Source organism: Pan troglodytes, chromosome X (assembly GCF_028858775.2).
Source record: "Pan troglodytes isolate AG18354 chromosome X, NHGRI_mPanTro3-v2.0_pri, whole genome shotgun sequence".
In the NCBI taxonomy this organism is placed as follows: Eukaryota; Metazoa; Chordata; class Mammalia; order Primates; family Hominidae; genus Pan; species Pan troglodytes.
In genome coordinates, this window is record NC_072421.2 from 17,431,886 (window position 1) to 17,457,531 (window position 25,646).

Here is a 25,646-nt window from a genome sequence, read left to right on the forward strand (position 1 = left end):
AAGTTTTATTTTAAAACTTTATTTCTGCAAAGCCAATCAAGAAGTGTTGGAAGGAAAAAGTGTAAAAGTTATTCTTGCATATTTGGGAACAGCAAGCACTTAGTTTGAGAAAATGAGGACTTAAAACAGTTGAATCAAAGGCAATACCCTGCTACTTGTATTTAAAATCAATGGTGATGTTCTTTCTTAAGCAACATTCTTCTCTTCCCTAATAGCTACAATATGATACAGTACGCAACAGCTCACTTGAAAGTGCTAGAATCAGAGGATAAAGAAGCCATAAGCCACCCCACTTACATTTCCTACTATACAATGCCTTTTTGGCGCTTGATAAATCAAGCGTTCATGTAGCATTACATTCAACAGAAACATCTCTCGTACTTTGGGTTTAAGATCCTTGTCCCTCCAGTTCGGATGTCGTGACATCTGACTCTTCATCATTGTAAATATTTTCAGCCTGGAGATAACCAAATAAATTCACAGGTAAAAACTCCCTATGGTTTTCACATGGTCATGTAAAAACAATTTAATCTATTTAGAACTTACTAGTTTCATTTTTACATTTCTCTCTTAAAAACTTCAATAAGGAAATGGTAGGCTAGCCAGTATTTTGAAAAATTCTTTGCCAGTGTGTAATTCCGTATGTATACTTAGCCACCCATCCATGCACTACTTATTTCAATCACTGTTCATAAGAGATGTTTCCCAAAGGCACTTCAAGCATCGTTTAGAGGAAGTGGTAGCCCAGATGTTATGGAAGTCTCGGTTAACAACACCTTAGAAATGTCAGCTACTTAGTGCTCATCCTCAGAGAACTTGGTGTCATTTGAATGCCTTGACCTCTCCTTCCTGTATCCCTCATGCCTACCACACAGAACAGACACTGGAGACAGAGTAGCGACGCCAAGACTCCAGTGTATGAAGAGCACAACAACAATGAAAATCAGTGCAGATGCAGAGATTTCTCCTGACCTGACAGGTGCTACAAATAGCAAACAGTGGACGAAGCACCATATGGGACTAAAGATTGTATTGTTGAAATGGAAAAAGTTCTTTTAAACGGTTTCTGTAAATGTTTGGCATAATATGCACCTACATATTCGAAATAACTTTATTACATTATGTAAGTAGTAAATCTCTCCTTTACAAGACAGTCATTCAAGAAAAACATTTTAACTCACCATTTGCCATATCTGCATGATGTTATCCTCAGACACTGAGCAAATGACCCAAGGCTCATTGGGGTTCCAGCTAAAATCTGAAATCTTAGCAGTGTGTCCTCCATGAATAAACTGTTACAAGAACAAAAAAAGCTTTGGTTTCATATACTCTCCTGTTAATCCTAACAAAGATTTTACTACGTTTTCAGAGCTATCGGTATTTCAACTGGGGGTGGGTGCTGTCTGGTTTTAGAAGGTGGTACAGGCTCAGTAATCTATTTATACTTATTTTGCAAATTTCCAAACCTCCAGAAAAGGTGACAGAATATAGTACAATGGATACCTGTATACCCTTTACCTAGATTCACCAAGTAATACTAGCATAACTGATGCTTTATCCATGAGCCTATACAATGAAATGGCTGAAGACTTCAGCCTGCATCCCTTAAGAATGAGGACATTTTCCTAGTCAAAATGCCATTTCCATACTGATTATGATGAACATTAATCCAGCATCATTTGCTCATACACAGTTAGGTGCAAACATCTAAGGTAATCAATCCGTTATATGCCATGTAACATACTCTTCTATTATACAAGCGGCCTGAGGAGTCTTCTGGTTCTTCCCCTCTCCACTTTACTGAGAGAGGCATACTTCTTGCCCATCTTTCCAACGTACACAGACAGCACCAGGGTGAAAGAAAATCCCTGGCTCCAAAAGCATAGCTCCAGATAGTCCCTCATAAGGTATGCCTAAGGTGAGAGCTTTGCTAAACAATTCTGAAGAGAGCAGTTGTTCCCTGCAAGAGACAACCTCGTCGGAACGCACTATGCCTTATTTATCTTAGAATTAAGATTTAAACGAAACACTTCTTCACAAGGACAGTACTAAATACATTGTTTGGAACTGGGACATCACACTTTCTGACAAAGTCTGATTTGACTCTAGTTTGACAATGAGGTCTCTGCCTGCCAACTAGGTATTATGCAATGTATCTATTTTACCGAATAATCTTATCGGGTTAAAAATATGAGGTGGGGCTGGGTAAAACTCACGCCTGTAATCCCAGCACTTTGGGAGGCCAAAGCAGGTGGATGGCTCGAGCTCAGGAGTTCAAGACCAGCCTGGGCAACATGACAAAACCCCGTCTCTACAAAAAATACGAAAATTAGCCGGGCGTGGTGGGGTGTGCCCGTAGTCCCAGCTACTCAGGAGGCTGAGATGGGAAGACAGCTTGAACCTGGGAGGTGGAGGTTGCAGTGAACTAAGACTGCGCCACTGCACTCCAGCCTGGGTGATAGAACCAGACCTTGACTTAAAAAAAAAAGAGGTAAATAGCTTTTTAAAGTACTCTTAAGGGGTACACAAGTGAATATACTGGCCGGGTGCGGTGGCTCACGCCTGTAATCCCACCACTTTGGGAGGCTGAGGCGGGCGGATCACGAGGTCAAGAGATCAAGACCATCCTGGCCAACATGGTGAAACCCTGGCTCTACTAAAAGTACAAAAATTAGCTGGACATGGTGTTGCGCACCTGTAGTCCCAGCTACTCGGGAGGCTGAGGCAGGAGAATCACTTGAACCCGGGAGGCAGAGGTTGCAGTGAGCTGAGATTGCACCACTGCACTCCAGCCTGGGCGACAGAGAGAGTACTCTTAAGGGGTACACAGGTGAATATATTTTAAGATCACTGGGGCTTAGAATACATACAGGAGTTATCAAAGCATACTGGTGGAATAGTTTACTACTTTGTTTTTGGGACAGGGTCTCACTCCCATTGCCCAGGCTGGAGTGCAGTGGTGTGATCATGGCTCACTGCAGCCTCAACTTCCCGGGCTCAGGTGATTCTCCTACCTCAGTCTCCCAAGTAGCTGGGACTACAGGCACGCGCCACCACACCTGGCTAATTTATGTATTTTTTTTTTTTGTAGAGACAGGACAGGGTTTTGCCATGTTTCCCAGCCTGGTCTTGAACTTGTGGGCTCACGTGATCCACCTGCCTTGGCCTCCCAAAGTGCTGGGATTCCAGGCAGGAGCCACCATGCCCAGGCCCAGTTTACTACTCTCAAATGTCCCTTGATTTCAAGCTCTCTTGTGAAAAGCAAAATCCTAGTGTATTTTCTCAAGGACCTTGGAATTGTTGCAGAGGCATAATATACAAAGTAATACGCTTTCCTTTCTCCCTAAAAAAAAATAGCTGGAGACCTTGAAAACATTGTACTATGTGAAAGAATCAGTCCCAAAAGACAAAAGACAAAAGTCATATTTATATGAAATATCTAGAATAGCCCAATCTTATAGTGCCAGAAAGTAGCACAGTAGTTGCCAAGGGCTGGAGGAAGAAGAGAATTGGGAGGTGATAGCTATAGTTTCTTTCGGAGGGGATGAATAATGTTCTAGAATTGATTTGTGGTGATGGTTTTACAACTCTATGAATATACTAAAAACCACTGACTTCAAGAACAAAAAAAGAAAAAAGCCCCCCAAAACCCAAGAACACTCCCTCCCCACTGAACTGTACACTTTAAAGAAGTGAACTGTGTGGTATGTAAATTATATCTCAGTAAAGCCGTCATCAAAATAAAAGGGACTGGGGCATTCTTACAAGGTGGGCTTAGTGAACATCTTCTGTGTGCAGGGCTTGCTCTCAAGGACCTTCTTTACCTTTGAAAACTTGTGGACATTCAATATACTCCATAGGTTCACAGAAAAAATGAATAAATAAAACTCATGGACAAAGTACAAGTGTGCCAAAAATGAGTACTGGCATTAGAACTAAAATCGTAAATGACAGAGTGATGAGTGACTATCTGCCAAATAATGGGAGGAGACAAATGTTGGATTCAGAGCAAGGACAGGGAACCATTGCTAAATCCGGCAATGCTTCATAGAAAAATGACGAAGTGAGCACTGAAGGACTCAGACGGGAAGAATGAGGATGGGCAGATACCACCACATAAGCTTTCAAAGGGCCAAGGAGATGCGTGATGCTTCAATCAGGCATGGGAGGGAGATAGTGGGCTCTGCTAACATCAAGATTGAGAAAGCACTCCTTTTCTGGGCAGGAAACTTAAAAAGCATTTAAAATTTTTTCTATACTGTTAGGAAATGTTAAGTACTGCCAACTGAATAGCAATTATACTCACTCCCCATCCCCAAACCATCACAAATACCAGAGTTGAAATCAGTGAGAAATTACTATATACTATTTTCCAGGACCTCAAACCATTCTCAGTGAAACATTCATAAAAACTTACTGGGCTCCATTTACTATTTTTGATAAATGTCAAAGCCCAGTTGCAATAACCTTCAGGGCCTCCATTTTGAAACCATCTGCAAGAGCTAGAATTCGAAGTTCTGACCCATTCTCGAAATAAAGAGATCAATGACAATCCAATCTGCATATGACACTTCATCTTCTATAAGCCAATGCGTACCAGGAGTTCTGGAGGCCCATCTTCTGCATCTTCTGCTGATTGTTCTTCCCCAATTTTACTGTAAGAATAAAGAATATAACGCTTTCATCAGTGAAATTCTTGTAGCACGAACATCTGCTAAACCAGTATCAGCCCAGAAAGTAATCTTAAAACACAAACACACTCACAAAAACAACTTATTTCTATACTACAATCAATTAGGTTTTTTTTTTCCTTAGAGACATGGCCTCGCTATGTTTCCCAGGCTGCAGTCAGTGGCTATTCATTCACAGGCACGATCACTGTGCACTACAGCCTTGAACTCCTGGGCTCAAAAGCGATCCTCTCGCCTCAGCCTCACCACATCTGGCTACTGTTTATATTTGGTGTAAGGATGGGATGTTTACTTTCTGGAAATAAGTTAGAGTTGTTCATAATTGAAGTTGCAGAATGAGAAATTATTGTCAATAATAAACATTAACTCAAAATCCCTTCATTAACTGTTTATTGCCTTAGAATTAAAAGGTGAAATGTATAGTTAAAAAAATCTACACATGAACTGATGTGCAATCCCTATACTTCACTCAAAGCCTTTTGCATCCCAGGAGTAAAATATAATTACAAATCAGTACTATACATCTGTCTAAAGATATGGCAATAAAACTTTGAGAAATGTGTAAGCCAAGGAAATGTTTTTATGGTTTTTCTCTTAAAAACTTCAATTTGTAGAATTTGCCAGTGCTAAACAGTGAAATCACTCTTTATGTATCAATATCAGCCCTGTCCTTATACCTAGCCCAAAGACTTTAGTAGTAACAACTACTAAAAAACAAAACCCAGCCCTCCAAGTGAGACATTTTTTTCCTTCCCATAAAACTAACCAAACAATCTCAAACCTGTGGGATTGCTAGACAATACTTATCTTCCACCTGTCAGTATAGTTGCTAAAACTCACCATTTTAATCCCAAATTTTATCTAATGTAATTTTACAATTTTTTGTAGAGACAGGGTCTATGTTGCCCAGGTTGGTCTCGAACTCCTGGGTTCAAGCGATCCTCCTGCTTCAGCCTCACAAAGTACTGGGATTACAGACATGAGCCGCCATGCCTGGCCCCCTATCTAATGTAATTTTAATATTAAACAAGCTAAGAAATAATTCTAAGAAGAAATTACACACAATGCTCACAAATTATTGGCACCTTCAGGGGCAATTCAGTTGCCAGGGCATCAGACTTCCAAACCTTGCTGTACGCTTCATACAACCTCTTTATAGTTTTGATTTAGGTTTTATTTTACTACTAAAATTGTTTTTAAATCAAATACAATGCCCCCAACTGTCTGCTTTAAAGGTTTTCTACATCTTCAAGTATTTATCACGGCAAGAGTTTGCTCCATCAGAACCCTGAACATTAGCTATTTTAAGTTTTACATACAAGCATTTTATTCTCCAGCGTCTCTTCTATATACTGAGGATTACTGCCTCTATAATTAAGGCAGCCTTGGTTTTAATATATAGGTTGAGCATCCCAAATCCAAAATGTTCCAAAATCCAAAACTTTAAGCACCACGTGACACTCAGAATTTGGACTTTCACACCGAGTGCAATGGCTCATGCCTGTAATCCCAGCACTTTGGGAGGCCAAGTCGGGAGAATCACGTGGGGTCAGGAGTCTGAGACCAGCCTGGCCAATATGGCAAAGCTCTGCCTTTATTTATTTATTTTTTTAGTAAAAAATACAAAACCGGGCATGGTGGCTGTGGCAGTGCTTGTAGACCTGTAGACCCACCTCCTTGGGAAGCTGAGGCATGAGAACTGCTTGAACCTGGGAGGCAGAGGTTACAGTGAGCCAAGATTGCGCCACTGCACTCCAGCCTGCGTGACAGAGCAAGATTCAGTCTCCAAAAAAAAAAAAAAAAAGAAAAGAAAAGAAAAAGAAGAAGAATTTGGACTTTCAGTTCAGATTTGAGATGCTCAACCAATAAAGTATAATGCAAATATTCCAAAATCCTAAAAATTCCAAAACCCCAAACACTTCTTATTCCAAGTATTTTGGATAAGGGATACTCAACCTGTACTAAATTCAGTCCACTTCAAAGCAATATATTTAATACAAGCAGGAAATAAGTTTTATGATTTAAACTTAAGATGACATCTTACGGAGGAGTATGTAACTGAGCAACTTTATTAAGTTCTAAAGGCTCAGATGAACAAGTAAAGGAGTCTAAAATTCTTAGAACAGCAAGTCTGAAGTAAAGGAACTTTAAAAATTGGCAGAAACTCTTTATACAATGAGGCCCCAGAGAACATGAGCTCTCTGACAGCTTGGGCTGTCCTTGTCCCCTTCACAAAGGTCTCCCCAGCACTTACACAACCCACAGCAGGAGTGCACATCTGCAGAATGAATCACTGAAAGCAAAGTAAATGGTACAAAAACCCAGAAAAACCAGTCCTGCCTACACGTACTATGAGATCCAATGAGATATAAAACAGCTAACATCTTGATTTCTCTATATCAAGTGTGTTTTAAATACAGTCATTTGAATGCAAAAACAAAAACAGACACATACACCTTCATGCCTGAATATTAAGAGACAAAACTCACACCAGAGAAATTTATTTTATGGTCCATTTGCTGCTTCACTTCTATTTTACAGAACAAAGGCTCTTTAGGAAGATGCTTAGAAGTTTAATACTAGGTTTCTTGAAGGGGGGATTACCAAATTGCTTTTCTAGTTTATGAATTACTATGTAACTTGCCAGATAAGCACATTTATGCAGTATCTTGTCACAGGACTGTAAGTTACCTTAAATCCCACACATTCAGGCGGCGGTCAGTACCACTTGAAGCCAGAATAGTTTCATTATGTGGAGACCAGTGGACCTAGTAATAGATAATTTTGAAAATGTATTTAAAGAATCATCCGCTGCTAGGTTTGTGGCTGTTGTTCTAATCTGATATTTTCCCATCTTGCACTCTATTATCTTATCCTTGGCCTGATGGCCTCACTCTCTTGTCCCCGACTTTCAAGTGCTCTGCAAGGGCTCAGCTCCATCCTGTCCTCAGGAAGGCTGCACTCCCCAGCACTGAGGAACTCAGCCTGGGATCTCAATAAATTTATTCGACCCCATAACCATCCCAGAAGCTTTTTAATTCTTCAACAAGGTGTACCTTACCCTATGAGCATCTCCATGTAACACCACGTACAAGACATTTTTTTCAATAGTGGACCCACGAGTCTGGTATAGCTTAACTGATGAATCCCTGGATTTCATTTCCTGACATACAGACACCAGAAAACTGTCACATACCTGGAAAATTTCATCTTTATGAGATTCGAAGGTATGGAGTTTTAATTTTAAGTTACGCAGATCCCATAAAGCTACGGTCTAAAGAAAAATAACAAGTGAAAATGATTTCTATGCTTTACCTAAGAATTTTCAAATATCTGATTAAGGCACAAGAGAACTGGGTTTTATAAACACCAAATAATGCAAAAACTTCGAAACCTTATCCGCAGAGCCGGTGGCTAGAATAAATTCGCTGTAGGGATTGAATGAGAGGCAGTTGACTTCGGCAGTGTGCGCATCCACCAAGTGGCTCGGCTTGGAGGTGGTATTGGACCTGGTGTCCCATCTAAAACACAAAGGTAAAGGCACACAGCACCCAGGGATGACACACTCACATTCGGCCTCACATCACTGTCACTGCACTCCACAACTAGCTCCACTATGTGCTCCCCTTCATGAAGAAACCAACCACACAGCTGGTGATTCAGACCTCGACCACTAAATGATACATTCGAAACCTACAGAGAACAAGCTAGGGCTGTTAGTCCTGATTTTTGAATTAGATTCCTATTTTAATTACCAACTATTTCAAGTGTACACAAAATACAGACTATGTAGAGAATAATGTCACAATCTGATACCTAAAACTAGTTTTGACAAATGCCCAGTATTTTGTCACATTTGCCTCAGGTATTTCTTTGTAAGATTATAAGTGAATGAAGCCCTGTGGCCACACCTTGATGAAATCATTTTCCTCCCCAACCTCCAACTGGCATCACTCTGGATCTCAATTTTGATATTTACCACCACACCAAGTATGTTCCTTCACATGTCCATACCTAGTTTTCTTTTTTTCTAAATAATAAGTGATCCTCCCACTTCAGCCTCCTGAGTAGCTAGGACTACAGGTGCACACCACCATACCCAACTAATTTTTTGTTTTTAAATTTTGTGTAGAGTCTCACACTCCTGGTCTCAAGCAATCCTCCTGCCTCAGCTTCCCAAGGTATTGAGATTACAGGAGTAAGCTACCTAAAGCTGTTTTTTAAAGCCATAACTTAAAAAAAAAAAAATCAAACTACAGCCTGCAGCAATCACTGATGGTCATTCAGGTCACCCATTTAACAAGATCCCACTGAATTTTCCACCTTACATCATAAGTTTCTGATCATCAGCAACAGATCCAAACAATGACTCGTGCAGCAGGTGCCAGGCCACATCCTCTACAACAGCTGAGTGGCCAGTAAAGATGGCTTTAGCATCCACAATTTTGCCTTCTTTTGGTCCTGCGTTTATATCCCACAGACAAACAGTCTAAGACAGAAGGAGAGAAAAAAAAAAAGAACAAGGGCCATAAGAGACTGATTTTTTTTTTTCCCTCGAGACAGTGTCTCAGTCTGTCACCCAGGCTGGTGCGATCTCGGCTCACTGCAGCCTCCGCCTCCAGGGCTCAAGCGATTCTCCTGCCTCAGCCTCCTGAGCTGGGATTACAGGTGCAAGCCACCATGCCTGGCTCATTTTTTTTTGTATTTTTAGTAGAGACGGGGGTCTCACCATATTGGCCAGGCTGGTCTTGAACTCCTGGCCTCAAGTGATCCGCCTGCCTTGGCCTCCCAAAGTGCTGGGACTACAGGTGTGAGCCACTGTGCCCGGTCAAGAGATTGAATTTAAATGCTAACATCTTATTTAAAATAATTTCATTACAAACAAAACTATTCAACTATATAAGTTTGAGGTAAACACAAGAGAGAAAATATAAGCAAACAGAAGAGTATGTGGGTGCAGCCTCCATGTGAGGTGCAGAGGAAAAGGACACTCCACTGTAATGAGGGGGAGGGGAGACTGAGTACAGTGGCAGGCAAGGACACTGATGCTGGAATTTCTACCTACATACATTCAGACATTCAAGTACCCCAAATTCACTTAGACAACACAACAAATCACCAAGAGCCCGGCGCTCAGCATCTACTGAACACAAATGCACATCCTAAAAGTTTACACTGGGATGGGAAGACTGGGAATTAAAATTAAACTGCCTCTCACATAGCAAAAGCCTCATGGACAAGTTTTTCACTTCATGGCAGAAACCACCACAGACATCAGGAGATGGGACAGGTAAACGACACTGGGCCAGAAACCTCTACTAGTCTACTCTGAGAGGTCAAGGCCTGGCGCCCACAGACAGATCCCCAATGATGTGCTCCTTGAAACGTCAGCAGAGCCCAAGCAGAGGCCATGGGGCCTCTGCTTGGGCCTCAAAGGTCACAGCAGCCCACAAATAAGGAGGCCTCATGATGTGGGCCTTGACATCCTATCACAGAAAGAGTTAAGAGGAAAGTTTTAATGAAAAAATATTGCAAGGTATAGGGCAACGATTCTCATTCAATAGTTAATAAGAAATAATCCCATGAAGGTATATTAGCACTAATTATAGTTCCACCGACACTGGTATGGGTTTTTTTTTTTTTTTTAATTCATAGCACGTGATCATGAAAGGGCTTCTTTTTTTTTTTTTGGAGACGGAGTCTCACTCTCTTGCCTAGGCTGGAATGCAAGGGCACAAGTTTGGCACACTACAACCTCCGCCTCCCGGGTTCAAGCAATTCTCCTGTCTCAGCCTCCCGAGTAGATGGGATTACAGGTGTGTGCCACCAAGCCCAGCTAATTTTTTTGTATTTTTAGTAGAGACGGAGTTTCACCATGTTGGCCAGGCTGGTCTTGTACTCCTGACTTCAGGTGACCCACCCACCTTGGCCTCCCAAAGTGCTGGGATTCCAGGCGTGAGCCACTGTGCCCAGCCACATGAAGGACTTTCTGTAACAAAGCTATTTCCCAGTAATGGCTATTTTCCCAGTAACAAAATTTTTTTTTACACAATACATATGCCCTCAGTCTCTGTTGTTACTTACACATGAAGACACTCAATGTATGTGAACTGAAGAGAAAGGAACATGTGGTGCTCCTGCCATTCACACCGACTCAGAAGGACCTGGCAAGATTAGCATGATGCTTGGCATGTGGGTAGCCCCTGGTAAATGTCAGCTATTATTATTACTACCAATTCCCAGCCTGGTCTCTTCAAAAGGTACTAGTAATTGGGTTACTGAGTACAATCCACTTATCCACTTTCCCTACTTGGGAAACCGTCTCATACACACTTTGAGGGAAGCATCCTTTCAGAGAGCCTATAATCCCAGCTCTTTGGGAGGCCAAGGAAGGTGGATCACTTGAGCCCGGGAGTTCAAGACCAGTTTGGGCAATATGGCAAAACTCCATCTCTACAAAGAATACAAAAATTTGCTGGGTGTGGTGGTGGGCGCCTGTAGTCCCAGCTACTTGACAGGCTGAGGTAGAGAACCACTAGAGCTGGAAAGGTGGAGGGTGCAGTGAGCCGAGACTGAGCCACTGCACTTCAGCCTGGGTGACAGAGCAAGACCTTGTCTCAAAAAAAAAAAAAAAAAAAAAAAAGTGAAAAGACAACCAACAGAATGGGAGAAAATTTTTGAAAATCATAGGGACTTATACCTAGAATACATAAGAAACTCTTATAACTTGACAATAAAAAGACAAAATTAAAATATGGACAAAGAATTTGAATACCTATTTCTCTAAAGGAGATATGCAAATGGCCAGTAAGTACAAGAAAAGATGCTCATCATCATTAGTCATCAGGGAAATGCAAATTAAAACCACAATGAGCTGGGCGTAGTGACTCATGCCTGTAATCCCAGCACTTTGGGAGGCCAAGGCAGGAGGATTGCTTGAGCCCAGGAGTTCAAGACCAGCATGGCCAACATGGTGAAACCCTGTCTCTACTAAAAGTACGAAAATTAGCTGGGTTTCATGGTGCATGGCTGTAATCTCAGCTACTTGGGAGGCTAAGGCAGGAGAATCGCTTGGACCTGGGAGGTGGAGGTTGCAGTGAGCTGAGATCGTGCCACTATACTCCAGCCTGGGTGACAGAGACAGACTCCGTCTCAAAAAACAAACAAAACAACAACAACAACAACAACAACAACAAAAACCAACTCCCCACCCCCAAGCCAAAAACAAACAAACAAAAAAACCCAGGAAATACCACTTTATGCACACTAGGATAGCTATAATAAAAAAGACAAGCATTAGTGAGGATGTAGAGAAACTGGAACATTTGTACATTGCTTGTGGAAATGTAAAATGGAAAGCCACTTTGGAAAACAGTTTGGTAATTCTTCAAAAAATTAAACAGAGATACCATATGATCCAATAATTCCACTCCTAGGTATATATCCAAGAGAAATAAAAACATACATCTACACAAAAACTTGTAAACAAATGCTTGTAACATAATTCAAAATAGCCCAAAAGTAGAAAGAACTCAAATGGTTCATCGACTGACAAATAAGCTAACTGTGGTATATCCATACAGTGGAATATTGTTCATCCATAAAAAGGAATGGAACGTAAGTAATGTTACTTGAAAACATTATGCTAAGTGAAAGAAGCCAAACAGAAAAGGCCATATATGAGATTCCATTTACATGAAATACCAAGAACAGATAACTCTATAGAGACAGAAAATAAATTAGTGCTTACCAGGAGCTGGGGGAAGGCAGGGAATGAGTGGGGAGTCACTGCTTAATGGGTATGGAATTTCTCTTTCAGAGAGCGAATGAAAACATTCTAGAATTAGTGGCAATAGTTGTGTACCTTTGTGAATATACTAAAACCCACTGAATTGTACACTTAAAAAATACTTTATATTAATCAGGTCCCACAAACACTCTACAGTTTCCATTTTAAGGGCCTGGAGGGTCCTCTTTTAAATAATGGGAGGCCTTTTGCCTATGCTCCCTCCATTCTAAGGCTACTTCAAAAGAGCTTTGTGGAATCCGAAGACTCATACAGGGCAGTATGAAAACCATCTCTCTAAAGTCCTGGGGGAATGTTACCACAATAATCAGCAGTATTATCTTAGAAAACCTTTCATCTATATAGTACTCCTTCAGCACAGCTGTGACACGTCAGCTCTCACTATATGAACAAATTACAAAGAATACGTTTCTCACATGGTCATCAGATGCACTTAGGAGATGTCCACTCAAATTTGAATTCCAGGAGAGACCATAGCCTTCCTTCTGGTGACCTCTTAATCTGAGATCAGGATTACATTCTCCACTTGGGTCTAAGAAAAGATGAAAAACATTAAGTTATTCTCTGTTTATCAGAACTGGTGAGAATAAATTCTCACTCCTTCATTGAGTGAACCATTACAGCAATTGCACACGAACAAGATCTGGTCTTTAATACCCAATGCAAATTGAGCCTCATGACCATTAGATGATTGGTTTCTTTGGAAAACCTAATACTATCCCCAACACAAAAATATTAAAAACTATAGCTATCCTACAAATTTGGGCAGTGGTGACCCTATCCCCGCAACCCCCCAATTTTTTAGAAATATTTCTAACACAACAGGTCTGGTTGCTCAGTCCTTGCATGCCTCTAGGGTAGCCTGCAACCATAAATGACCCTTGGCCAACCCCTGGGAATGTGACCCTCAGAAAGTTCTTCACGTCACTGACTGATAAAGTTTTGTAAGCCCAGAGCAGTGGGGTATGCCATAGGGACCTGTCAAGACTTGTAGGATTGTTTAGCAAGATTCACAATGTATTTGGCTTCACTACTGGGGTCCTCAATTTTGTTACCATGGCTGGTCATAGAACAGGATGTGCCCACGCCAACAGACCTCCACAAAAATCCCAGATTCTGAAACTCAAATGGGCTGCCCTGGGTAGAGACATTTAGCACATGTTCCTATGGTTTGCTGCTAGAGACAAAACGTGTCCCACGTGGCCCTGGATGGGAAGGACTCAGACGCCTGTAGCTAACCCCTCTGGACTTCCCCTGATGTGTATCTTTTTCTTCCTACTCTTGCTCTGGATTCTTTGCTGTAATAAACTTTAGCTGTTAGTATAAGCTGCTTTTAGGTAGTTCTGACAAATCCCTGAACTTGAGGATGGTTATGGGACCCCCAAAGCAATTTTTAAACCTTTAAATATTATAAAGTATGCTACTTTGACCTTAAAAACATTACCAGTTTGAATCAAGAAAACTGCTCAAGTAATGACCTAACTCTATTATTACATACCTGGTTTAGCAGGGTGTTTTGTATAGTCAAAAACCAACACATCAGAAGATGGTGTTTTTGTAGCAATGATGTGAGGATTCTGCGGCATGTAACGAGCACGGTTTACTTCTCCTTCGTGATTGATTTTAATTTCACATTCAATTTTTCCTGTTACAGAACCAAAGCCACCAAATTCTAATGTGAGGAGAAAGAAACACACACACACACACTCAGGATTAAAATTCACAAATCACTTAGTTCAATCAACCTAACAGATTTTGACCTGGCAGAATACAACACAAACTGACAAGACAAAGACAGAAACATGCATAGAGAAAACCCAAAAATGTGGGTTCATTTGCCACATCAATTTATTCTTAAAGCCCATTTGCACTGGAAAATATTGGTAGCTGCCTTATGCAACTTAATTCAGTCCCACCTTGGATCTAAAACAACTGTCCTCTTTCAGTTATGAAGATGATATAGTTATTCACTGAAATTTCAAGTAACCATATAATAAGCAGACCAATAGCTTTTTAGTTCAAATACAACTCATTGGAAGTACTGCACTGAATTAGCATCTTATTTTAGGATTCATCAAAACAGGAAAGGTTTTAACCCTCCACAGTATGAACACCCTTTGAGTCTGAAGTCAGAAGCATCCTCAAATCAATCAGAAACCCACGCTAACCCCTACCTGTCCCTAAACACACATACATTGGCCCTGCCAGCATACTTGGTTTAACTGCTAGTGCAGTGCCAAGGTTAACCTCTCCGCCCATCTGGTGTGTGAATAAGACTATAGTATTAAATAATCATGAAAAAGGCCTTGTAAAGTAACAAAGTCATATAACAAAGTACGGTAACTTCCAAGAAGTAGCAACATGTTAGCAGAAAGAATACAAGTAGAGAACATCTAAGCAAATACAGCAAACAAGAACATTCTTTTTTGTGCTCATAGATAAAAAACCTGAATTAGTTGCTGACGCTTAAAAAGATAGGAGGGTTCACATTACAATTGTGTTATTCTTCCTGACCTATATTGCCTTTTCTTTGCACATTCCATTTTAGCTCACCCTGTGTCTCAGGTCAGGGACAACTAACACAAATGCCTACTGGAGCCAGAGAGGTAAGAAGTAAAATAGACCGGGGCCTGGAACAACCACCAAAAGGAGCAAACCATTTCTCAGTTCCAAGCAGCTCCTTCTATGTGGAATGCTTAATGAACATTCGCTTCCATGTCTTAATATCAGTATCTAGCCGTTCCTCTCTGAAGCAAACATAGCTTACTATTTCAGTGTGGTTGAAAAAACCATATCTCAAATCCACGATTACTCCAAAGCTCCTCTACCCACTACTCTCATGTGACCACATGCAAAAGGATCCTTTTTCCTCGTAGCACCTTCTGTTCCATGGTGTCAATGGAAGAAATGTGCCTCGGCATGCTAAGACCCCTCCTGATCCAATCGTCTCCTCCCTCCTGAGACTGCTCCAAATCTGCTCCACTTTGACCTTCAACATCCCATTCCATGGACTCCAGTGGCTCTAACCCTTCTGCTACAAAGATACTCAAGTTTCCTGATTCCTTTAGCTAAAACAACCTGAAGAGCTCTCCTTTAAAAAAAAAGGGGGGGGGGCGGGGCTTCCAAGTAGGATTTACTTTGAACACAGAGCTTTGTTTTCTCAAACTTAAAATTTTGAAAAGTCATTGTCTTAATGATAATATCCATTAAAAAATGTAACTCAATATTGGCCGGGCGTGGTGGCTCATGCCTGTAATCCCGGCACTTTGGGAGGCCAAGGCGTGCGGATCACGAGGTCAGGAAAGCAAGACCATCCTGGCTAACAAGGTGAAACCCCGTCTCTACTAAAAATACAAAAAATTAGCTAGGTGTGGTGGCGGGCGCCTGTAGTCCCAGCTACTCGGGAAATCGCTTGAACCCAGGAGGCAGAGGTTGCAGTGAGCTGAGGTCACACCACTGCACTCCAGCCTGGGTGACAGAGCGAAACTTCGTCTCGAAAAAAAAAAAAGAAACATCATTATGCAGAGACTGTTAAACTGCAAGCCCGGTAAATACATACTTCAGGGCTAAAAGCCATTTAAAAATTTCTGATTACAATATATTCAGGCCGGGAGTGGTGGCTCATGCCTGTAATTCCAGCACTTTGGGAAGTTTAGGCAGGCGAATCACTTGAGGCCAGGAGTTCGAGACCTGCCTGGCCAACATGACAAAACCCAGTCTCTACTAAAAATACAAAAATTAGCCGGGCATGGTGGTGGACGCCTGTAATCCAAGCTACTCTTGAGGCTGAGGTACGAGAATCACTTGAACCCAGGAGGCGGAGGTTGCAATGAGCCGAGATCGCACCACTGCACTCCAGCCTGGGCGACTGAGCGAGACCCTGCCTCACAACAAACAAAAACAAAACACAAAAAACCCCCAATATTTAAAGAAATAATGCATACAGTTGTCGGGGAATGAACAGTAAATTGTGGGAGTAGTAAACTGGGTAAATCACGTTGGAAAATAGTTTTCTATGAAGTTGACAATGAATACACCATACAACCTAGCAGTTTCACTACACTAGAGAATGTAGTATTTTTGAGACAGGATCTTGCTCTGTTGCTCAGGGTGGAGTGCAGTGGTGTGATCCTAGTTCACTACAGCTTCGAACTCCTGGGCTCAAGCGATCCTCAGCCTCCCAAGTAGCTAGGACTACAGGCATGCGCCACCACACATGGCTGATTTTTAATTTTATTTTTTGATAGAGACAATGTCTCACTGTGTGCCCTGAGTGGTCTTAAACTCCCAGGCTCAAGCGTTCCTCCTTGCCTTGGCCTCCCGAAGTGTTGGGACTATGGGTATAGCCACTGCACCTGGCCAGTATTTTATTTTCAATAAGAAAAAAACCCTAAGGCACATATTAAAAAGTGCTAATAGCGTTAAGCCATTTGGGACTGTGAAGAAAGAGTTAATACAGCAGTCTGGGTGCTTAGCCCTGGAGTCTCTGAGGAACACTGGGACCCTATTACTGACCCTTGGCTAACTCCTGGGAACATGCACCTCAGAATGTTCTTTCTGTCACTGATGAACTGATGATTTTGTGGTGTGCACCTGGAGCAATGGACCGCGTTGTACCAGTTTGTCAGGGTTACTTTGCAGATATCAAGATTGATGACACGTACCTTCTTCTATTACTGGGTCCTCAAGTTACAGTTGCTGTGGCTGGTTGTCAGCAGGATGTGCCTATGCAACTAGTCCCCCAAGAAAGCCTCAGACCCCAAGACCCAAACAGGCTTCCCTGAGCAGAGATATTTCACACATGTCCCTGCAGTTTGCTGCCAGAAGGCACATCCTGTGTGGCCTTGGACAAGACTTGTGCCAGACCTCCCTGAACTTGCCGATGTACATCTTTTCCCTGCTGCTTTTGTGTTCTTTACTGTAACAAACTTTAGCCACAAGTATAATTTGCTCTTGGGAGTCCTAGCGAAATCACCAAACTTGGGGTGGTCATGGGAATACCAAAACAGGAGAGTATATGTTTGACAAATTAAAAAAAGAAAAAAGCAGCCAACAGATTCCTGAGTTAACCCTACCACTACTGCCTCTCTCCTCAAACAAAAAATACCCATTGCACACACCAACACATATTACTTTTACCAAAGTGGAATATTGTAATTACACATAGCAGTTAGTCACTTAATTTATCTTGGATACCTTCCCTATACCAGTGCCTACAGATTTTTCTCATTAAAAAAAAATTTTTTTTTTTAATTTTTGGTAGAAATGAGGTCTGTGTTTTTCAGACTGGGCTTGAACTCCTGAGTTCAAGCAATCCTCCCACCTTGGCCTCCCAAAGTGCTCGGATTATAGGCGTGAGCCATGGCACCTGGCCTTTCTTATTAATTGCTGAGTAGTATTTCAAACATACCATGTGCTTAACCAACTTTCTATGAACCAACATCTGGGTTACAAGGTTGATCCTAATTTTTCAATTCTGCAATTACGACTAAAATCCTTGTGCACATGTGGGTGGGAAGTTCTGTAGAATAAAGTCCTAGAAGTTAAATTACTGGGCCAAAAGCTAATAGTATAGTTTTAATAGCATATGCTTTGAAAGAGACATTTTCCCTTTGACACCAATATTGGAATATATGATATACCTACCACCCTTGTCACTGTCACAATGGGAAGCATCAAACTGTGCATCATCATTGGGAATATGTACTCGAGCAACCACCAGATGATTCTGCTCATCAGACGTATGAGTCCCCAGCACTAGCCAATGAAGGGCATAATCTTTTCCTTCAGGTCTGTTTAAGAAAGAAAATAAGTCACACTAATCCTACAAGAAATCTCCAATTGCTAACAAATTCAGTCTAGTTCCCTCAAAATACATTCATATATCTTTAGCAAATATATACTTAGCATCAACTGTGTATCTTCTCCCCCTCTGGTTACCAACTTTACAATCCCCACATATGCAAATATAAGAAAATATTCTAGCTACAACATGCAGAGGGCTTGCTTCTTTCCCAAAGAGCCATCCTCCTGTGCCTCAATTATCAGCGTGAACACTACCTTTTATAGAGCAGCACTCCGGGGAAGGTAGGCCCAACTCAGTAAACACAGACAAACATCTACACAGGAATCCACCAACAATCCCCACACTCATAAATCACAACTTCCCACCTAAAGAAATCTTCTTCCCACCTAAAAATATCTTATACACTAGATGTTTCCTATTTCCCAATAAGAAATTCTACAAGGTAGTATGGACAGAAAGTGTTGAATCAAAAAAACTTAGCTTAAATCCTGGATCAAACTAAAATGCAGTTGCTTAAAACACAACCTCCCTGGGGCCTCAGTTTCTTCACTGAATAAAATAGGCTGTAAGTGCAAATGGCATGATGTGAAACTCACTGACGTTTATGATACCTAAGTTTATGAAACGAACATTCTCAATTTTACTGAGGTATCTTTGTTACCTTGTTCTGTGGAAACACCTTGAGGCTGAAGAACTTGCCCAAACCTCTTGGCACCTTGGTCCGAGCAGTGATTTTTGCATCAGTATCTATTAAAAAGGCTTTCCCATTTGTATTATCTAGAATACAATTTTCAACTGTGCTCCATGGTCCCACTTCAATGAAGAGGACTGAGAAGTAGGGGTCTAGGCCCTAACACAAGACAAGTTAGGCCATTTATCTGTTTCTAAATTTCAGCTGCACAAAGGATTCAATTTTTTTTTTTCCTAAAAAGATTGAAGATTACTTCTAGGCAAGTAATTTAGTAATAAGAAAATACAAGATGCAATTTTACCAAAATTTGGCTTACGGTAAAAAAGTGTGTGCACATGGAGAAGAGACACACACACACACAGACACACTCCCCCCAAAACAGAGTAAGGCAGCCGTGACTAAGCAATAGCAACGTGTTTGAAAAAAAGACAACTGGGCGCCGTGGCTCACGCCTGTAATCCCAGCACTTTAGGAGGCCAAGGCAGGCGGATCACCTGAGGTCAGGAGTTCGAGACCAGCCTAGCCAACGTGGAGAAACCCCATCTCTATTAAAAATACAAAATTAGCCGGGCATGGTGGCGCATGCCTGTAATCCCAGCTACTCAGGAGGCAGAGGCAGGAGAATCACTTGAACCTGGGAGGTGGAGGTTGTGGTGAGTCAAGATCTCAAGATCACACCATTGCACTCCAGCCTGGGCAACCAGTGAAACTCCGTCTCCAAAAAAAAAAAAAAAGAAAGAAAACATGGGTCTTGGTTGATACATGCACAGTGGGCCAACAATATGATGTGGCTATCAAAAAATTAATTAATTCCATCTTAGGTGGTCTTTATATGTGTGTAGGGGGCAATGCACATGAGCACATGTGCCCCCCACCCCCGACCTTTTCTTTTTTTAAGAGACAAGGTCTCACTATGTTGCCCAGGCTGGTCTCCAACTCCTGGACTCAAGTTGATCCTCCTGCATCAACCTCTTCAGCAGCTGGGACTACAGATGTGTGCCACCATATCTGGCTTGCCCACTTATTTTTAACCAGTAAAACCATTAAAATTAGGCTCTAAGCAACATACTTTATGAGGACTTGGACAAAAATCAAACCTTTACAGGGAATAGTGGCTTAAAATGAAAGGGTAAGCCAGGTGCAGTGCTGTGCACCCGTAGTACCAGCTACTAGGGCTACTACGGAAGACTGCTTGAGCCTAGGAGTTCATGTCCAGCCTGGGCAACACAGCAAGACCCTGTCTCCAAAAAAAAAAAAAAAGAAAGAATAAATATTTGGCCGGATGTGGTGGCTCACGCCTCTAATCCCAGCACTTTGGGAAGCCAAGGCAAGCGGATTGCTTGAACCCAGGACTTCGAGACCAGCCTGGGCAACGTGGCAAAATCCCATCTCCATAAAAAACAAAAAACAAAAAACACAAAAACAAAAAACAAAAATTTAAATAAATATTTAAAAAGAGAAATAATAATGCTTGAGAGAAAGAAGGCACCACAGAGCAATGCTGGTACTGTCATCAAAGGAAAAAAGTCACTTGTTTTTTGTGGAGTTAAGCAGGAAAACTAAGACCAACAAGTAAAAAATAACAGGTAGGTCAGTTTATCACAGGCCCTTTCTAAGAACACTGTCCCAAGACAGACTGGAGGAGCTTAAAAATCCCTCTGGACTCAAATTTAATTATTCCAGTTTTCCCCAACTTGATCATCATATGAGGACTTTTCTTTTTACTAGAAATCCCTTCACCTCCATCATTAAAACACAGCCTGTTTTCCTAAACTAATCAATATGACACTATTTTCCTCCAATACTGGATGTACCTAAAGGCTGCAGAAGGACTAATGGTTAAGAAAGCCTATTCATTTTCAGTGCAGAATCCTTTGACCCCAGTAACTACCACTAGGAAATTTTGCCAAGCATCACATAAATCTGGCCTATTGCAAGATTATTCTCAGCAGTATTGTTTATAGAAGGAAAAAGACTGAAAATAACTAAGTATCCATCAGCAAGGAACTGGTATCATACATTACACAGTGTATCCATAAACAAAATTCTATGGCACTCTTGAAAAGAACAAGCATATCCAAGCATGCTGACAGGAAAATCTCCAATACATACTCTTACTGACAAACTCAAGTGAAGAACTTGCTACCATAAAAAATGAAGATACAGGTATGCACTTCTACACGCTGGCAAGGATGGGTTAGGAAATTGAAAACAATGACTGGGGAAAGGAAGTAGGACAGTAAGGGATGTGGAAAGGGGACTTATTCTTCACTCTATGTCCTTTTGTACTTCCTGAATTTGAAAAATTACAAAGCTTTTTAGGTAGACAATAAGTTAGTCTCAATATATTTAAGACATTATTCAACAAGAGATATGAAATAACTATCTAATTAAAACAAATTTCTTAGAGATACTTAAATAAAACCTTTTAAAAGCCAACTCAACACCTGTAATCCCAGCACTCTGGGAGGCCGAGGCGGGCGGATCACGAGGTCAGGAGTTTGAGACCAGCCTGACCAACATAGTGAAACCCTGTCTTTACCAAAAATACAACAATTAGCTGGGTGTGGTGGCACAAACCTGTAATCCCAGCTACTCAGGAGGCTGAGGCAGGAGAATCGCTTGAACCCGGGAGGTGGAGGCTGCAGTGAGCCAAGATGGCGCCACTGCACTCCAGCCTGGGAGACAGAGCGAGACTGTCTCAAAAAAAAAAAAAAAAAAAAAGAAAGAAAGAAAGAAAGAAAGAAAGAAAGCCAAATCAATTATTTGGACAATTACCTAACTCAATTGAAGGACAATAGCTAAGAAAGTCCAAGTAATCGTTATGAAGCATGTTGTAAGTCAGCAGAAGAAAGGCCTATGAGGTGGAGTAGGATCTTGTTCCTCAGAGTCAGGCATTGAGAATAGTCAACATTTTTACTGTTCTGTATGGTGATAAAACACAGTCCCTTTATACCCCAAACTGAACCCTGCAAAGCACCACACAGCAATCCTCAACATCCAAGAATGCAGGCTGCTTGGCATTTTCTTACATTCTCTAAGCCACTGCACATCCCACAACCCAATCCCACAACAGCTTTGTATACAAAGAACACCATGATACACATTAAATAATTTAATTAAAGCATTTTGTTACATTCCTAAGTATTACATATTATAGGTAACATTTTTTTTAAAAAAACTTCAGCAAGTAGCTTTCATTGAAATCCAAATGAAGAAACAGAGCTATTTCAATCCTGACAAATTATTTCTGAACAGGAAGGGGTGGGAGAATCAGCATCAGTCACCACTTACCGTGTACTTATGCTGCACCAGGCACTTTAACATGCATGATCTTATTTCATTCCCTCAAATGTAGGTAGTCAGTATGACCAACATCTCCATTTACAGCCCAGACAACACGGCCCCAGTTCATGAAGCTAAGAAGTAGGGGCATGATTCTAACCCAGGTCTCTAAGTTTAAAGCCCCTGCTGTTTTGTATTATGTTACAGTGGGTCAAAAAGATCCCCCAAAAGGTAAATTTAGTTAATACATTTTAAATCTGCTTAACAGACCAAAGAGGCAAATGCACGCGATGCTCCAAACCAGAACTTGAATACCCGAGTATATGATGCTTAATCTATTTTTCAATCTGTTGTGGCTGTAAACGTCAATGCTTCCAAGTCTCCATCTTTTAGTTCTTCTCTACTCTTCCCACATCTGTACATTTACATTTAGATTTTTGGGAAGCCTAGTGGAAATTCCTATCTGTATGGAAATCAATGTTTGCATATGGAGAACCCGGCCACTGTAAGAGCAGTTTTATATACATTAGATTATTATTATAATAATTATTTTTATTTTTAAGAGATGGAGTCTCGCTCTCGCCCAGGCTGAAGTGCAGTGGTGCGATCTTGGCTCACTGCAACCTCCGCCTCCCAGGTTCAAGCAATTCTCCTGCCTCTGCCTCCCTGTAGCCTGTAGCTAGGACTACAGGTACACGCTGCCACGCCCGGTTTTTTTTTTTTTTTTTTTGGTATTTTAGTAGAGACGGGATTTCACCTTGTTGCCTGGGCTGGTTTTGAACTCCTGAGCTCAGGCAATCCGCCTGCCTCGGCCTCCCGAAGTGCTAGGATTACAGGCGTGAGCCACCGCACCCGGCCAAAATTAGCTTATTATTTTTATAACTTGTTGCAAAATCCTCTTTTTAGGTTAGAGTTTCATTTAATCCTCTTTAAATTATATGCCCGCAACACCCAAATTTAAGATGCTTGTTTTTTGTTTCTTTGGGAGACACGGTCTCACTCTGATGGCTAAGCTAGAATGCAGTGGCGCAATCATGGCTCACTGCAGCCTTGAACTCCTGAGCTCAAGCTAACCTTCCAAAGCACTAGGATTACAGGAGTATAAACCACTGTGCCTGACCCCATATTTAATACACTTTAAAAGTACATGGTCAAGTTCCTACTAGAAAAGGTGCAAGTGAATGAGAAAGGCAGTCTAATGCAGGGACCAGCTGTGTGATCTTGGGATGGCACTTAAACTCTCACTCCCAGTTTCCTTATCAGTAAAACAAGGATGATGAAAAGTACCTACAGCATAGTACTATTATGAGGATTACAACAAACAACAGGACGTAGATTCTTCAGATGTGCCAGGCCCTGTTCTGAGTGCTCAATAAATGCCAGCAATTATTACCAGAGAAACTGCAGATGTAACAGAAAAGAATACTCTTATGAAGACTAACAGCAATCTCAAAGTGTATTCCATAAGCCGATAACATCTTTTCTTTGGTCAATTGTTGACAAGGTCTTTTTCCCTTTACCAATTAAAATGTATTTATCTTGGGTGACTGTTACGTGTGTTCACTTTGTAAAAATTTATCAAGCCATACAACACTTAAGATGTGTGAACTTTTCCGTAAATATTCTATTTTTCAATAAAGTTTTAAAGAAACACATTAGTTTGGGCCCAGAAAGATGCTGCTGTACATTCAAGCCCAGGAAATGTCAAATATATTCAGTGCTTCCTCCAAACACGATTAATCTCACAACAGCTTCTTTCTCCCCTTTTACCACCACACTATACACCAGAAATCATCCCACAAATCACGTAAGTTTTGAAAATAAAAACCACCTGCCACCTCATGCAAGGGCTGATTACATACTTATGTTCTATGCATAAAACGCCAAAACTAGGAAATTCAGAACGACAGTTAAATTTAAAAAAAATAAAAGTTGCCAGAAACCCTTACTTAGTCACTTCAGGAAGCCACTGAACGGTAAGACTGGGCCACTGAAGAGCATGGGTCATAACCAGGTCATATAGAAACGGTGTATTCTTCTTCCAGATTTTATATTCTTCATTGATGACACGCTCCTCCACAGTATCTTCAAACACTGAAATTCGGAGAAAGCCCACACGATTAAGTGGCTGAGATAGATCAAAGTCAGAAATTGGAGGTCACCTCAAGATGGCCACACCTCATGTACTCTTTCCTTTTACCTCTAATTTGGACACGGACAACTAACTGCTCTTCCAGAAGGTGGAGAAAATACTAACAATCAGGAAGCCTATTTTTTCCATTGAGATCAATACCCCCTGCGTACACCATGTTGGGTAGTCAATTACACGGACATGGAAATTGTTTACCCTGTTACAGCTGTTCGCACCTGTTCTAAGATGACGACCTGTACGTACAGGGGCTGCGCGACCCAGTCGGGAAGACAAATGCACGTGTAGCAGAAGCCCACAGGCCTGGTCTCTCCAATCCCCATCAGGGGAGGCCCCAGCTCCCACGACGCCCGCCTCGGCAGCCATAGGCCTGAGGGCTCCGGCAACCCCCGGACAAGGGCCGCGACCCCGAGGCGGTCAACGCGCGCGCGCGCGTAGAAGGAGCCGCGGCGCTCGCTTCCCAGCGGCGGGGGCCGCCTCCGCCCCGGGGCCGAGGGCGCCGGAGGGAGCGCAGCCGCTGGAGGAGAGAAGGGAAGAGGGGGGCCCAGCCCTCGGCCCCGCGCCCGGCTCCGGAAGTGCTCGGAGCCCTCGGCGCGGCGGTCCCGTCCCGCGCAGGCCCCTCGAGGCGCGCGCCCAGTCTCGCGCCCGGCCCCGCCCCCTGCTCCGCACGCCAATTCGCGCCTTTCGCCGGCGCGTGCCGCGGCCTCGCGCGCCCGCCGCCCCCCGCGGCCCCGGCGCGCGCCGCCCCGCAGGGCCTCTTACTCTCTTTACTCGCCATCTTGCGTCGGGTCGTTCGCCCCTCGCCGCCGCCTCGGACTCCCCTCGTTAGCCAAGAGCAGCCCGACCGCTGGCGCTCCTGCCTTTCCCAAGCGCGTCACACTCCCCACTGTCGAAAGCCCGGGCCCCGTCTTGCTGCCTGGGTGCTCCCCAGACGCCGCGTCCTTCTTTCCTGCCTCCTCCCCGCTCGCGGGTACCGAGGTCTGAGGCGCTCTTCTCTCTCTCTCCAAACTTGGAACGAGACTTTTCAACCCGCGCCTCCCAGCCCGCCCAGGCAGCTGAGCGCAGGCGCATCCGCCCTGGGAAAAGTGAGAGGAGGCGGAGAGGCGGGTCTGGGAGCCAACGGCTCCGGCGCCGAGACCAATGACGCGCGGCGGGCGGGTTTCACGCGGCGTTCGGAGGCGGGCTTCTGGGGGTGGGCGGAGCGTGCCGCGGCAGGA

General features: G+C 42.5%; 1 protein-coding gene across 3 annotated transcripts; it reads right to left on the bottom strand.

Moving 5' to 3' along the window:
• Positions 1 to 3: 3 nt before the first annotated feature.
• RBBP7 (RB binding protein 7, chromatin remodeling factor) lies at positions 4 to 25,646 on the bottom strand. 3 transcript variants are annotated; one of them, XM_054676724.2, is made up of 12 exons: positions 25,192 to 25,646; positions 24,230 to 24,374; positions 18,145 to 18,290; positions 13,997 to 14,170; positions 12,915 to 13,030; positions 9,020 to 9,180; positions 8,086 to 8,212; positions 7,888 to 7,965; positions 7,383 to 7,459; positions 4,598 to 4,655; positions 1,182 to 1,292; positions 4 to 457 (listed from the first exon to the last, which is right to left on the bottom strand). In XM_054676724.2, exons 1-12 carry the CDS (start codon positions 25,205 to 25,207, stop codon positions 389 to 391), a joined length of 1,278 nt encoding a protein of 425 aa, XP_054532699.1. In that variant the 5' UTR covers positions 25,208 to 25,646; the 3' UTR covers positions 4 to 388. The 3 variants fall into 3 exon arrangements, with proteins under 3 accessions (XP_054532699.1, XP_063661016.1, XP_054532698.1); XM_063804946.1 differs by having other exon boundaries at positions 7,753 to 7,965; positions 25,192 to 25,632; XM_054676723.2 differs by lacking the exon at positions 25,192 to 25,646 and adding an exon at positions 24,648 to 25,072.

Bases quoted from the DNA above. Each gene is read 5' to 3' on its own strand.
- RBBP7 (XM_063804946.1), bottom strand. The intron at 9,181-12,914 runs GTGAGAAACGTA...CTTCTGTCTTAG, and splicing joins TAAGTGCATCTGATGACCAT to ACTGTTTGTCTGTGGGATAT. The intron at 4,656-7,382 runs GTAACTTACAGT...TTATTCTTACAG, and splicing joins CTGAATGTGTGGGATTTAAG to TAAAATTGGGGAAGAACAAT.